General features: G+C 43.1%; 1 protein-coding gene across 4 annotated transcripts in view; it reads right to left on the bottom strand.

Annotated features, from left to right (window-relative positions):
• pax5 (paired box 5) overlaps window positions 1-15,718 on the bottom strand; it is a 216,165-nt gene that overhangs the window by 85,144 nt on the left and 115,303 nt on the right. For all 4 annotated transcript variants that reach the window (XM_087994671.1, XM_087994680.1, XM_087994686.1 and 1 more), the window contains one exon: window positions 10,544-10,667. In XM_087994671.1, the coding sequence (XP_087850797.1) occupies window positions 10,544-10,667 (124 nt within the window). The remainder of the gene's footprint in view (window positions 1-10,543; window positions 10,668-15,718) is intronic.

Consider the following 15,718-nt stretch of genomic DNA (forward strand, 5'->3'; position numbering starts at 1 on the left):
ACTTGGATCTGTTCTCATTGGAAAGAAGAAGGTCAAGAGGGGATTTGATAGAGACATACGAGATGATCAGAGGATTAGATAGGGTAGACAGTGAAAGCCTTTTTCCTAGGATGATGACGTAGCTTGTACAAGAAGGCATAACTACAAATTGAGGAGTGATAGATTTAAGACAGGTGTCAGAGACAGGTTCTTTATGCAGATAGTGGTAAGGGTGTGGAATGCCCTACCTGCCAATGTAGTCAACTCGGCCACATTAGGGAGATTTAAACAATCCTTGGATAAGCACATGGATGATGATGGGATAGTGTAAGGGGACAAGCTGAGAATAGTTTACAGGTCGGCGCAACATCAAGGGCCGAAGGACCTGTTCTGCGCTGTATTGTTCTATGTTCTATGTCCGCTAAATGCCAATGACTATTGGATCAACCTGTTCAAACATTCTTGAACAGACAAACGTTTCATCCCAAGATTCGACAAAGTGGACCTTTTCTGAACTACCACTATTGTGGAAATATCCTTTCTTAAATAAAGAGACTAAAAAACTGCATGCAGTCCCCCAAGTTTGGTTTCACCAATAATCCATTCAACTGTTCCATTTAGTCTCTCAACATCTAGGTTTATATGACTTCATTGTACCATAGGTTACACATTACTTATTTCTCTTCCTATGTCTGCACTTTGCAGTTTTCTATATTGCGGGTTATACACGTGATCAGAACAATTGGAGATATGTTATCCAACGCATGCTGTAAAAGCATTATAGCTCAGAGTTCAAGTCATAGTCTATATTGCTGTTGCACTTCCAATACCTCAGCATACACATTTGATTTTGGCACATCACCTTCCAAATAATTCAGCAACTCCCTCCTCATATCAAGTGAGTGTTTCTGCTCATGTCACCCAGCATCTGGTGATCATCATCCAAATGCTTTACCTTTAAACATAGGAGCAGTGGATAACAGAAACATAGAAATTCCTTCATACAATACATTTTCTTCCCTATTATAGTGCACTTAAATTGCTACCAGCTTACTTGGTAACATTGCTTACATGTGTCTGTGCGTTCATGAAACATTGTTGATCCACATTTCTGGCAACCATGAATTTCTTTGATCACTGTTCATGTCCTCTGCCGCTACTCCATATTCTTGACTTTTTCAGATATTTTCTAAACAACCTGTTCAGAGATGCTAATGCACTCCTCTGAAACAGTTTACATGACTTCTTGCAAACTTCTGCCAGATCCTCCTGATCTTAAACAGTTGTCTCACTCTTTCTGAGGCAAGTTGACATTCTGATCATTTCCTTTACATGTTTTGGGGTCTCTCATTACCCACCAAGAATCAGCAGTGATGCTGTGTTACAGGGCTCCTCTCTAAATTGGGTTTTGCACCTACTTCAGCATGCCACGAATCTCCATATCTGTTTAAAGAACTTTGACTCACATGCTGCTTACAAATCTCATTTACAGCTTGAAGAGCATTAGGAAGGTTCACTGTTACAGGTGAGTCACAGTTGCTGCTAGTTTTCATTTCCACAAATACAAATGTGTTTGCATGAGTCCTTTGTTTTCAAATTTGTTATTCATGTCACGTCAAGGTCATCGTTCACAAAGAAAATTAAACATTTTCCTCATTCTTTTCTTCAAATCATGTCAAGTATATCCCAGCACATTGGCAAATAAGTTTTTATAAACTCTTCTTTATGTCACATTCTCTGAAGGGAATGAGGTTCCCAATGCAATACAGATAACTCCACAAGCAGCATTTTTTGTGCATTCTTACCTATGGCATCAGTCATTCTTAACAAGCTGTCAGTTTGAAGACCATGACAACAAGCCTGCCATTCTAGTACAGTCCACCATCACTGTAACTAGCCAGACAAACAACAGGGTAAAAACCACTTCTTAATATTCCGCAAATAGATTATGGTTTTTCCCAGAACGCTAATAAGGAACTAAAGACACAGGATCTTGAATCTTACACTTGTTTTAGGTATTCTCCTTTCACATTGGAATCAGAAGTGAATGCAGCATGCCTGGACATCCTCAGGAGCCTCACAGGAGAATAATCAGATAAACATTGACAGCAGTACAAAGGAAGTATTAGGGAGAGTTGGTCAAAGCTTCCTCTAAGACATAGTTTTTCTGTCATATACTGAACCTACTGTACATCCAAACTTTTGACCAGTAGGAAATATTGTGAACATACTGAATCACTGCTGCATACGTTTTCAAGTCAAACTTATGGGTTGTCTCTTTATTACAGAAACATATACATTTTCCCTGTGACAATTATTTTTTATCAGTCTGCAAGGATATGATGTATATTATTCCTTTGTGCCACTGCCACTTGGTCTATTCAAAGTTGTATAACTGAGATTTGATAATAATGTAATTCCAGATTCTGTAAACCCTATTCTGTAATAGGGTGAGATAATCTTACCATTCACAAGCTCAGACATAAGTGGGACCACGTGCCAACACTTCATATAGTTTGCAGAATTTGCTTTTTAGTCTTTGAACAGTGATTGGTGACTGAATTTTCATTGAGTTGGGCTGACATTATTACAGAAGTGAAAATCCTTACCACTAACCCCTCAGCAGTCCCCTCTAAACCTTCCCACAAGTGTTTTGGAGTTAAGCCCCTTCCATAAATGTACATGGTCCACACACCTCAGAATGTTCATAAACCACAGGGGAAAACCCATCCTGAATGGCAAAAAAGAAACCCTGATCCTGATGGGTTTTGGAACACAACAAATTCTGTTCTTAATATTTAGTAGTTAGATGCTGTACTGTATGTTAGATGTGATTTTACAGAAATTATTGATTATAGAGTTCTATCCTGCAAAAATAAGTTGACACGGAGTTGAGTTACAGTGAAGCACTCTTCCTTATTATGCATTCTAAATTTAGGAAAATGTTGCTTTGGAACTCTATTGTCATTATCTGTAGTGAGTCAAATGTCCAAACGATTTCAAAAGAGCAGTAGGCAGTTGTAGTAAAAAATGCATCTGTTCTTGGACTACTTTGATTGACAGGATTGACAAGTCCAGTTTATCAGAAAATTAAAACAAAACCATTTGTTTTTGCAGTATATTGTTTCAATTTGAAGGGCTTGTTTTCATTACCACAAAAGTTATGAATGTCAGGCTAAATGGGGCAGCACAGTGGCTCAGAGGTTAGCAGTGCTGCCTCACAGCACCAGGGACCTGGGTTTGATTCCACCCTCCAGTGACTGTCTGTTTGGAGTTTGTATGTTTCTTCCAGGTGCTCCAGTTTCCTCTCAAAGTCCAAAGATGGGCAGGTTAGGTGGATTGGCCATGCTAAATTGTTGCAAAATGTCCAGGGATAGGTAGGCTAGGTAAGTGTACAGTTATGAGGACAGGGTGGGATTCTGTTCTGAAGGTTAGTGCAGACTTGATGTGTGAATACCCTCTTTCTGCACTGTAGGGTTTCTATGATTTTAAGATCAAAAGCTTCACCAGCACTTAATGAATCAAAGAGTGATGCAGACAATTTAATTAATAGTTTTAAGAAATTATGAAAGGATAAAGACTTACCTTGATTTGGTTTAGTTACTGAATAGATGTTTGCTTGTTTTTGCAACAGAGTGATCACTTGAGGGGCATTAAACCTTTTTAAAATGGCTTTTTTTGGGGTTCTTTTTCAGTATAAGGAGTGTTTTGTGAGACTCTTTAAAAAAAACTTCTAACAATCTAATAATGTCTACTTCAGACATGGCTCGTGATACCGACAAGTGGCTATGGAGGCTAGATGGAAGATATAGAGTGGTCATTGGGAGCATGGAGGAGCCATTAAGGTCTGAAGAGTCTAGGACAGATGTGTGAGGCCTTGGAGGCATGGGAACACGTGGAGCATTTGAGGGTCTGGGATATGCAATTGAATTGATATTCCAGTAAACAAAGGAGTGGATTCTAGACTACCTACCCTTTTTGCAACTGTGAGTTTGTCTTGACCTTCCTGTTTCCTCCATAGAAATCTAGACCTGGTGTGTGTCTGTCTACCCATATGTGTGAGAACAAACAGACTGTGAACAAACAGTATAAATGTAAACAATTTCCCATGTCTCAGTATACTTGCCTGTGTGTGCATGTCTGTGTTTATCTGTGTGAAGTCAGAGGGGTGTATATGTACGTTTGTATGATTAGAGTGGTGCTGGAAAAGCACAGCAGGTCAGGCAGCATCCAAGGAGCAGGAAAATCGACGGAAGATGGAAGAAGCGCTTTAGGGAACATCTCGGGGTGGGACACCCATACCAATCAACCCCACCGCCCTGTGGCTCAACATTTCAACTCCCCCTCCCATTCTGCCGAGGACATGCAGGTCCTGGGCCTCCTCCATCACCATTCCCTCACCACCCGACGCCTGGAGGAAGAACGCCTCATTTTCCGCCTCGGAACACTTCAACCCTAGGGCATCAACGTGGATTTCACCAGTTTCCTCATTTCTCCTTCCCCACCTCACCCCAGCTCCAACCTTCCAGCTCAGCACCGCCCTCATAACCTGTCCTACCTGCCTATCTTCCTTTCCACCTATCCACTCCACCCTCTTCTCTGACCTATCACCTTCATCCCCACCCCCATTCACCTATTGTACTCTATGCTACTTTCTCCCCACCCCCACCCTCCTCTCATTTATCTCTCCACCCTGCAGGCACTCTGCCTCTATTCCTGATGAAGGGCTTTTGCCCGAAACGTCGATTTTCCTGCTCCTCAGATGCTGCCTGACCTGCTGTGCTTTTCCAGCACCACTCTAATCCAGACTCTGGTTTCCAGTATCAGCAGTCCTTGTTTTACCTGTTCGTATGATTGTCTAACTTCGTATGATTTATTTTTTTCTGGATGATCACATGTCTGTGTGCGTTCTTTTCCTTTCTTTTTCTCTTCTCTTTGTAGCAGTTTTTCTTCCCCCACCACCCCCAAACTTCTTAAACTGCCCTAATCTACCTGGAGAATGGAGGCGAGATGGAGGGAGACAAGTCATCGCCCGAGCCTGGGTGAGAGCAGAGCATATGGACAGAGACCCGCAGTGGGAGCAGAACAAGTCATGGTCAGAGCAGTAGCAGAGCAAGTCACAGGTCAGGTCCTGGCGCGTGGAGCAGGGAGCAGAGGGAGTCACAGGTCGAGTCCCGGAGCAGGGAGCAGGGTGAATCGCGGATCATGTCCTGGAACAGGGAGAAGAGGGAGTCTCAGGTGGAATCCCGGAGCAGGGAGCAGAGGGAGTCTCAAGTAGAGTCCTGGAGCAGGGAGCAGGCAGAGTTGCAGATCGGGGCCTGGAGCAGGGAGCAGGGAACAGAGGGAGTCACAGGTCTAGTTCCAGAGCAAGGGGTATCACAGGTCGAGTGCCAGGGCAGGGAGCAGAGGAGTCACGGATTGAGTCCCAGAGCAGGGAGCAGAGCGAATCGTGAACTGAGGCCAGTGTATGGAGTCAACAGGGCCTAATGTTCTGAAGCCTGGTGGGCACAGACTCCGTGAAAAAGGATTTAACCTGAGCACTTTAAAGACACTTCCTATTTTCATTCTGGACTTTTGAACTCTTTATTCCCATGCTAATCTTTTTTCAAACTTTCCAATTCTATAACAATACATAAAGTGTCTGTACCTAGGTACCCAGTACCTAAGATGGTGCCAAGAAGTAAAATTACAAACTTTTCACTGCATTCATTCGAGTACATGTGACAACAGAGACCGTACTATCTACTCTGTGTGCCTTTGCATAAATGTGTCCTGTGCATCTGTTTGTATAAATGTGTGTGCGTGTGTCTGAGAGAGAGAGAGAGAGAGAGAGAGTTATGGTTTCTAACTCTGGTTGTGTATAACCTTGGAAGTTCCATCACATGACCTCCCATTTCCAATTGCCCAGCTCAGTCAAATATCCTATTTCCCATTTTCAAAACTTTTACAACCATATAAACTAAACTGTTCAAAGAAAATGTAAGGTCACAATTTCTGTCCCAATAATGTTTCTGTTCGATTGATCTGCAATTCCAGGTGGAGGTTCTAGGAAAAGTCATAGATGTACAGCATGGAAATAGACCCTTCGATCCAATTTGTCCAAGCTAAACAAATATCCTAAATTAATCTAGTCCCATTTGCCAGTATTTGGCCCATATTTCTGTTAACCCTTCCTACTCATATACCCATCCAGATGACTTTTAAATGTTGTAATTGTACTAGCCTCCACCACTTCCTCTGGCAGCTCATTCCATATATGTACCACCCTCTGCGTGAAAACATTTGTCCCTTTGGTCCCTTAAAAATCTTTCCCCTCTCTCCTTAAACATATGCACTCTCATTTTGGGTTCCTCCACCCCAGAGACAAGACCTTGTCAATTTACCCTATCCATGCCCATCATTATTTTATAAACCTCTAAGTTCACCTCTCAGCCTCCAACACTCCAAGGAAAATAGCCCCAGCCTACTCAGCCTCTCCCTATAGCTCAAATCCTCCAACCCTGGCAATATCCTTGTAAATCTTTTCTGAACCCTTTCAAGTTTCAAAACATCCTTCCCATAGCAGGGAGACCAGAATTGCATGCAGTATTCCAAATGTGGCCTAACCAATGTCCTATACAGTCGCAACATGACGTCCCAACTCTTGTACTCAATGCAATGATCAGTAAAGGCAAGCATACCAAACGCCTTCTTCACTATCCTATCTACCTACAATTCCACTTTCAAGGAGTTATGAATCTATACTCCAAGGTCTCTTTGTTCAGCAACACTCCCCAGGACCTTACCATTAAGTGTATAAGTCCTAACCTGATTTGCCTTCCATAATGCAGCACCTCATATTTATCTAAATTAACTCCATCTGCCACTCCTCAGCCTATTGGCTTATCTGACCAAGATCCTGTTGTAATCTGAGGTAATCTTCTTCGCTGTCCACTACACCTCCAATTTTGGTGTCATCTGCCAACTTACTAATTATACCCCCTATGTTTACATCCAAATCGTTGATATAAATCACAAAAAGTAGAGGACCCAGCACCGATCCTTGTGGCACTCCGCTGGTCACAGGCCTCCAGTCTGAAAAACAACCCTCCACCACCACCCTCTATCTTCTACCTTTGAGCCAGTTCCGTATCCAAATGGCTAGTTCTCCCTGTATTCCATGAGATCTAACCTTGCTAATCAGTCTCCCATGGGGAACCTTGTCGAACGCCTTACTGAAGTCCATATGGATCACATCTACTGCTCTGCCCTCATCAATCTTCTTTGTTACTTCTTCAAAAAACTTAATTCAATTAGTGAGACATGATTTCTCATGCACAAAGCCATGTTGACTATCCCTAATCAGTCCTTGCCTTTCCAAATACATGTTAGTCCTGTCCCTCAGGATTCTCTTCAACAACCTGCCCACCACTGAGGTCAGGCTCACTGGTCTACAGTTCCCTGGCTTTTCCTTATCGCCCTTCTTAAACAGTGGCACCATGTTTGCCAACCTCCAGTCTTCCGGCACCTCACCTGTGACTATCAATGATACAAATAACAGCAAGAAGCTCAGAAATCACTTCTCTATCTTCCCACAGAGTTATAGGGTACATCTGATCAGGTCTTGGGGATTTACCCACCTTTATGCATTTTAAGATGTCCAGCAACTCCTCGTCTATAATATGGACATTTTTCGAGATGCTGCTATCTATTTCCCCATGTTCTATATCTTCCATACCCTACTCCACAGTAAACACGGATGCAAAATACTCGTTTAGTATCTCCCCCATCTCCTGCGGCTCCACACATATGGTGGCCTTGCTGATCTTTAAGGAACCCTATTCTCTCCTTAGTTACCCTTTTGTCCTTAATGTATTTGTAGAATCCCTCTGGATTCTCCTTAATCCTATTTGCCAAAGCTATCTCATGTCCCCTTTTTTCCCTCCTGATTTCCCTCTTAAGTATACTTTTGCTGCATTTGTATTCTTCTAGGGATTCACTTGATATCTGATGTCGACACTTGACATTTGCTTCCTTCTTTTTCTTGACCAAAATCTCAAATTCTCTCATCATCCAACATTCCCTACATTTACCAGTCTTGCCCTTCACCCTAAAAGGAACATGCTGTCTCTAGACTCTCATTATCTCATTTTTTGAAGGTTTCCAATTTTCCAACCGTCCCTTTACCTGTGAACATCTGCCCCCAATCACCTTTTGAAAGTTCTTGCCTAATACCATCAAAATTGGCCTTCCTCCAATTTAGAACTTCAACTTTTAGATCCAGTCTATTGCATCACTATTTTAAAACTAATAGAATTATGGTCGCTGGCCCCAAAGTGCTCCCCTACTTACACCTCAGTCGCCTGCACTGCCTTATTTCCCAAGAGTAGGTCAAGTTTTGCACCTTCTCTAGTAGGTACATCCACATACTGAATCAGAAATTTTTCTTGTACACACTTAACAAACTCCTCTCCATCCAAGCCCTTAGCACTATAGCAGTCCCAGTCTAATGTTTAAAAAGTTAAAATCCTCTACCATAACCACCCTATTATTCTTCAGATAACTGAGATCTCCTGACAAATTTATTTCTCAATTTCCTGCTAATTATTGGGGAGGTCTACAGTAAAATCCCAATACGGTGATCATCCCTTTCTTATTTCTCAGTTCCACCCAAATAACTTCCCTGCATGCATTCTCAGGAATATCCTCCCCAAGTACAGCCAACTGTCATTCCCCCAACCCATCTCCTCTCATGCCCCCCAGCCCCACCCCCCACTCCCCTCCCCCCACCCCCACTTCCGTTCCATCCTTCCAATAGCATGTTTACCCTGGAACATTAAGCTGTCAGTCGTATCCATCCCTGAGCCACATCTCTGTAATTGCTACGATATCCCAATCCCATGTTCCCAACCATGTCCTGAGTTTACCTGCCTTACCTGTTAGGCCTCTTGCATTAAGATAAATGCAGTTTAATTTATCAGTCTTACCTTGCTCTCTCCTTTGCTCCTGCCTGCCCTGACTGTTTGACTTGCTCCTTTTCCCAACTGTACCAGTCTCTGATGAAGAGCTTATGCCAGAAACATCAACTCTCCTGTTGCTCGGCTGCTGCCTGACCTGCTGTGCTTTTTCCAATGTAACACTTTTCAACTCTGACTCTCCAACATCTGCAGTCCTCACTTGCTCCCAGTCTCAGACTGATGTCTTTCCTCACTATCTCCCTGGGTCCCCCCACCAACTTGCGAGTTTAAATCCTCTCGAGCAGCTGTAGCAAAACTCCCCACCAGTATATTAGTCTCCTTCCAATTTAGGTGCAATCCATCCTTCTTACTCAGGTCACTTCTACACCAGAAGACATTCCAATGATCCAAAAATGTGAATCCTTCTCCCCTGCACCAGTTCATCAGGCAAGCATTCATCTGCTCTATCCTTCTATTCCTGCCCTCACCGGGATGTGTCTCCAGGAATAATTCATATATTATTACCCTCCAGGACCTCGTTTATAAATTCTTCCCGAATTTCCTATATTCTCTTGTCAGAATCTCATCCTTTTCTCTTCCTCTGTCATAAATTCCAATGTGTATAATGACCTCCGGCTGGTCCCGCTCCCCTTTGAGAAGATTCTGCACCCTTTCCGAAATATCCTTGATCCTGGCACCAGGGAGGTAACATACTACTCTGATGTCTCACTGTTGGCCACAGAATCGTCCATCTGTGCCTCTGACTAGAGATTCCCTTAATACAATTGAACACTTGGAACCTGACATGTCCCTCGTTATATTAGAGCCATTCTCATTAACAGAAACCTGGCTGTCAGTGCTACATTCTCCTGAGAGTCCATCATCCCTTCAAACAGCATACTTGTTTGAGATGGGGATAGTCCTGCACGACCTGCCTCCCTCCCCTACTTTCCCTGGCAGTAACCCATCTATTGACTGTATCTTCTGTTTATTCCCTTCCTGTAACTGTCATCAATCACACCTCCTAGCCCGTGCAAATTCCTCATTGCCTCTAACCCCTTCAATGCTGAATCCATTCGATAACCAACTTCCACTGAGGCCTACGAACTGGAACTTTCAATACCAACCATCCTCTGAGAGAAGAAAATTCTCCTATTTATGGAAGACTCCTTATTTTGGTACTCCCTAGTTTGAGATCACTCCCGGAAGATAGAATTTCCTATTTCTCATCCTCCTTGCCGTGAAAGAACAGCAGAATGACCAGGATTAATAATCAATCACAAAATGCCCACCAGTGTGAGAATTTTCACGATGGAGCTATTGTATTTTAATGTTGAAATGAAGAAATTGTACATTGTACATTGCAGCAGACAACTGTAGGTGCGATCTGTCCATACCTGTACACAGCTCAGTGCACACAGTTGGAGAGCACATTCAAGGTGTGTGGGGGTGGCCAGTAGAAAGAGGAAAATAAAGCTGTAATTCTTTTTCTGAAGTACTTCTTGCAAATTGTGAGAATGTTTCCAAATGTTTGCAGTGGCCATAGGGCAGTATCTGTCTGGTAGTCCATTGCTGTGCAGTCACCTAGAGACAAAGACAAGGTTCATACCAAGAGCAAACCCTCTTACCTGTTATAATGGGGTAAGACTGTGGTCCTGGGACACTGGTCCCAATGTCAGCTGAATTTGTTAGACTCGACTTCATATCTTCCAGTCCCCCAGCCAATGATGCCATGGTGGAATAGTCTGCACTCTGGAAAGACAAAAACAACTTATCAGTACAATCCCAATAACACTACGCGGAATATTAGACTGTTCAAAAGAATCGTCAATATTAAGACCATAAGACATAAGACCATAAGACACAGGAGTGGAAGTAAGGCCATTTGGCCTATCGAGGCCACTCCACCATTCAATCATGGCTGACGGGCATTTCAACGCCACTTACACACACTCTCCCCATATCCCTTAATTCCTTGCGAGATTAAGGATTTATCAACCTCTGCCTTGAAGACATTTAGCGTCCCAGCCTCCACTGCGCTCTGTGGCAATGAATTCCACAGGCCCACCACTCTCTGGCTGAAGAAATGTCTCCGCATTTCCATTTTAAATTGACCCCCTCTAATTCTAAGGCTGTTCTTACGGGTCCCAGTATCTCTGGCTAATGCAAACAAATTCCCGGTGTCCACCCTTTCAAAGCCATGAATTATCTTGTAAGTTTCTATTAAATCTCCCCTCAACCTTCTAAACTCTAATGAATACAATCCCCAGATCCTAAGCTGTTCATCGTATGTTAGGTCTACCATTCCAGGGATCATCCGTGTGAATCCCCACTGGACATGTTCCAGTGCCAGTATGTCCTTCCTGAGGTGTGGGGCCCAAAACTGGACACAGTTTTCTAAATGGGGCCTTACCAAGAGCTTTATAAAGTTTCAGTAGCACATCTCTGTTTTTACATTCCAACCCTCTTGAGATAAATGACAACATTACATTTGCTTTCTTAACCATGGACTCAACCTGCAAATCAACCTTTAGAGAATCCTGGACGAGCACTCCTGGACTATAATTGGACCATAATAAACTAGGAATCTGTGAAACAGGAGGGTAAAATTGCAAATCATGGGAAAAAGAAATAGTTGTAGATGTTAGCTGATGTCACGAAGCACAGTACAGGGAATGAACCTAAAGTTTTCCAGTTCTATAAGTATTGATATCACACTAGGGGAGGTGTGAGGGGAGGGCACATGAACATCCAGGTATGTATATGATTTTAGTAAGTGCATTGGTGTCACAGTGCAGCACATTATCTCATAGCTGTGAATGTCAAGCAAAATGAAAAATTTGTAACCCCTTTCATGCCTTCTGGGCATCCCAAACTGCTTCACAGCCAACAAAGTACATTTGAAGCTATAATTTTTGTAGTGCAGGAAGACATTTAAGTCACCAAGTCACCCTTTATTTACACATGGAGAGGCCTTGACACTAATTCAACTCCCTTGGAGCCAGCCCTCAGAGTGAACAGAACCTCTGATACTTGTGTTTATATCTGTCAGCCAGGGCTTCCTGATTGGACCAGGAACTCAATCTCAGAGGTCCACCTGGCTGAACTTGTTACAATCACTATAGGAAATGTGGCAGCCAATTGCAGATCAAATCCACACAAGTAACAAGCTGATAATGACCAGCTCACACATTTTCGCAATGTTAATTAGGAATAAATATTGTCAAAGATGTCAGGGATCATTCTCTTGCTTTACTTCAAAATAATGTCCTGCGATCTTCTGCATCCAACTGTGAGTGAAATCATGGCCTCAAGTTTAGCATCTCAGCCAAAAGAAAACACAACATACAGTGCAAGTACTGGACTGTTAGCCTTGATGCCCAAAAGCTGAAGTAAGTCTTGTACCTCCAATCTTCGGACTCTCAAATGTGTTACTGGCTGAGCCACCTTGAAACACATTAACTCAATCAAATTTTAAAACAAATACAACTGCTAATGACGTAGGTTATTGCTGACTCAGCTGACCATTGACAGAACGTGATCTCAGATTACAACGTGATCTTGATCAGATGGGCCGATGGGCTGAGAAGTGGCAGATGGAGCTTAATTCAGATAAGGGTGAGGTGCTGCAGTTTGGGAAAGCAAATCTTAGCAGGACTTGTACACTTAATGGTAAGGTCCTAAGGAATGTTGCTGAACAAAGAGACTTTGGAGTGCAGGTTCATAGCTCCTTGAAATTAGAGTCGTAAGTAGATAGGGTAGTGAAGAAGGCATTTGGCATGCTTTCCTTTATTGGTCAGAGTTAGGAGGTCATGTTGCAGTTGTACAGGATATTGGTTAGGCCACTGTTGGAATATTGCATGCAATTCTTGTCTCCTTCCTATCAGAAAGATGTTGTGCAACTTGAAAGGGGTTCAGAAAAGATTTACAAGGATGTTGCCAGGGTCGGAGGATTTGTGCTATAGGGAGAGGTTGAATAAGCTAGGGCTGTTTTCCCAGGAGCATCGGAGGTTGAGGGGTGACCTTATAGAGGTTTATAAAATTATGAGGGGCATGGATAGGATAAATAGACAAAGTATTTTCCCTGTGGTGAGGGAGTCCAGAACTAGAGGGCATAGGTTTAGGGTGAGAGGGGAAAGATATAAAAGAGACCTGCAGGGCAACTTTTTCACACAAAGAGTGGTACATGTATGGACTGAGCTGCCAGAGGAAGCAGTGGAGGCTGGTACAATTGCAACGTTTAAAAGGCATCTAGATGGATATATGAATAGGAAGGGTTTACAGGGGCCAGGTGCTGGCAGGTGGGACTAGATTGGGTTGGGATATCTGATCGGCATGGATGGGTTGGTCCGAAGGGTCTCCATGCTGTACATCTCTATGACTCTATGACTCTATATACCAAATGAAAGTTCAACCAAGTGACTATGTGTGTTTATATCATGGATAGAAATCGGCTGGTAGCCCTCAAAAACTGATCAAAGCCCAAGGAAAACAGGCCAAATCACAGGATTGGAACAAGTGCAAACCCGGATCCATGACAGGTGACAGCCATAGATCAAACTCTAGAAAATTGTTGCATGATCTCTGCAAAAAAGTTATGGGTAATTTAGTAATTTATAAAGTCGTTGATTGTTGATTGGGAAACTAATGAAAAAAAGTCAGCTATCTGTATTGTTGGTTTAAGGGACTGGTTACTTTTGCTTTCTACTAATTTTATTTTAATTGACTTGACTGATTAAATGTCAGTAAATCAGCACTATCAACTTTATAGACAGCAGTTATTTCAACCAGTGACAATATTTTCTCCTTGGACACACGGCATCTGAGAGGCAAAACACTATAGAGGTACACCAGTGTGGATTAAGGGGTTAATTATAACTTTGCTCTGAGAATAACAACTAAATATATGCAGAAGGAGCTGGGATGTAATAACATCAGATTATATGGAATTAGAGCTCGAATCTGTAAAATTTCAGCAACACATCCTCTCTTACCATGCCTTGTAGATACAGTCTGTTCATGTTAACTCACAAGAGTATCAACATCACATTTCTATAACTAGATATGAACTTTTCAAAGTATTGAAAGACAAGGGTCACTTGCTGTTTTTCTCCCAGTCAAAGAGCTAAGTCCCTATGCTTGCAGACAGGCCTTGTTTATATAAAAGGAATGCACCATAGCAACATGCCATACTGTCAGAATAGCAAATGAAATAACTGCATAGAGGCCGGTATCCCAATACTAAATCACCTTTTATTTACATGTGCACAGTACATGTGTTGTAACCAGCTAGCTCACAGCCAGTCCCTAGAGTGAGGACAGGCAACTGTCTGTGTGGAGTTTGCACATTCTCCCCGTGTCTGCGTGGGTTTCCTTTGGGTGCTCCGGTTTCCTCCCACAGTCCAAAAATGTGCAGGTTAGGTGAATTGGCCATGCTAAATTGCCCGTAGTGTTAGGTGAAGGGGTCAATGTAGGGGAACGGGTCTGGGTTGGTTGCTCTTCGGAGGGTCGGTGCGGACTTGATGGACCGAAGGGCCTGTTTCCACACTGTAAGTAATCTAAACATAAAGGACGGCACGATGGCACAGTGGTTAGCACTGCTGCCTCACAGCACCAGAGACCCGGGTTCAATTCCCACCTCAGGCGACTGACTGTGTGGAGTTTGCACATTCTCCCCGTGTCTGCGTGGGTTTCCTCCAGGTACTCCGGAGGCCTGTTTCCACACTGTAATCTAATCTAATCTAATCTGTCTAACTCTCCTCTTTATGTGTATCAGCCAGGGCACCCTGATTGACCCAAGAGAACAATCCCAATCAAGATCTCATACTCAATGAGATCCACTTGGCCCTTGTTCCAATCACTACAGGAAGTGTGGGAATGTGTTGCATCACTAAAATCGCTCTAAAAGAAGAAAGTGCTGTTAAATTCCAAAGTCAAAATGAGACTTCTTTCTTCATCAGGTGACTACAGAATCTTAGAGAATGGAAAGAGGCCATTTGGCCTGTCATGGCGCTTCCAGCTCTTCAAAAGAACAATCCAATTCCCTTCAACCAAAAATCAATTGCTGCTTAAAGGTTCCTATCAAATCAGAATCAATCATCCTCTTAATTGGTCTTAATTACCCATTGTATGGAGAACCTCCACTTCTTTCCACCCAGTTCTTTTAACTGAGACCTCCAGGGGGATCCAAGATGGCGGAGATCGGAATGGACTGCTTTGCTGGACTCCTGCACCACAGCACAAGCAAAGCAGTGATTTAACCCACCCCACTCAAACCATTTCACTATATCTAAATGCTGAAATAGCCATTGAACCTTTATCAAATGCCAAAAAGTGGAAAAAAGTCAAGTAAGTGCCAACATGTGGGGTACTCACTGGAGGCATCGAGATTGTTCCCAACCAATCCGATGGACCTGATTACTCACTGGGCTCTTATCGCGGAGCTCACAAAGATGCATGAAAAGCTTGAGTGCAAGATCAAAGTAAAGTTGAACAGTAAGTTGGACCCGCTCTCTGCCATAATTCAAAAACATAGTCAGCAGCTTGAAGACCTCGAAAGGAGAGCGGATGATGTCACATGCTGAACCACAACACCAGAGACCACCACTGATTCATCCAAAGACCAGAACCAAGCCCTTGAAAAGCAAGTCCGTAACTTAACCGACCAAGTTGATGATCGAGACTAGGGGCAGGAGGAAAAATGTTTGTACCATCGGCCTATCGGAGGGGATGGAAGGCGATCAGCCAGTGACTGGCTGCCGCGATTCCTCACATTAGAGTCAAAACGGGGTGGGTGAGAATTG

This window comes from Chiloscyllium plagiosum, unplaced genomic scaffold (assembly GCF_037043375.1).
Source record: "Chiloscyllium plagiosum isolate Xiang-an unplaced genomic scaffold, Cpla_swu_hap1 HiC_scaffold_2, whole genome shotgun sequence".
NCBI lineage: Eukaryota > Metazoa > Chordata > Chondrichthyes > Orectolobiformes > Hemiscylliidae > Chiloscyllium > Chiloscyllium plagiosum.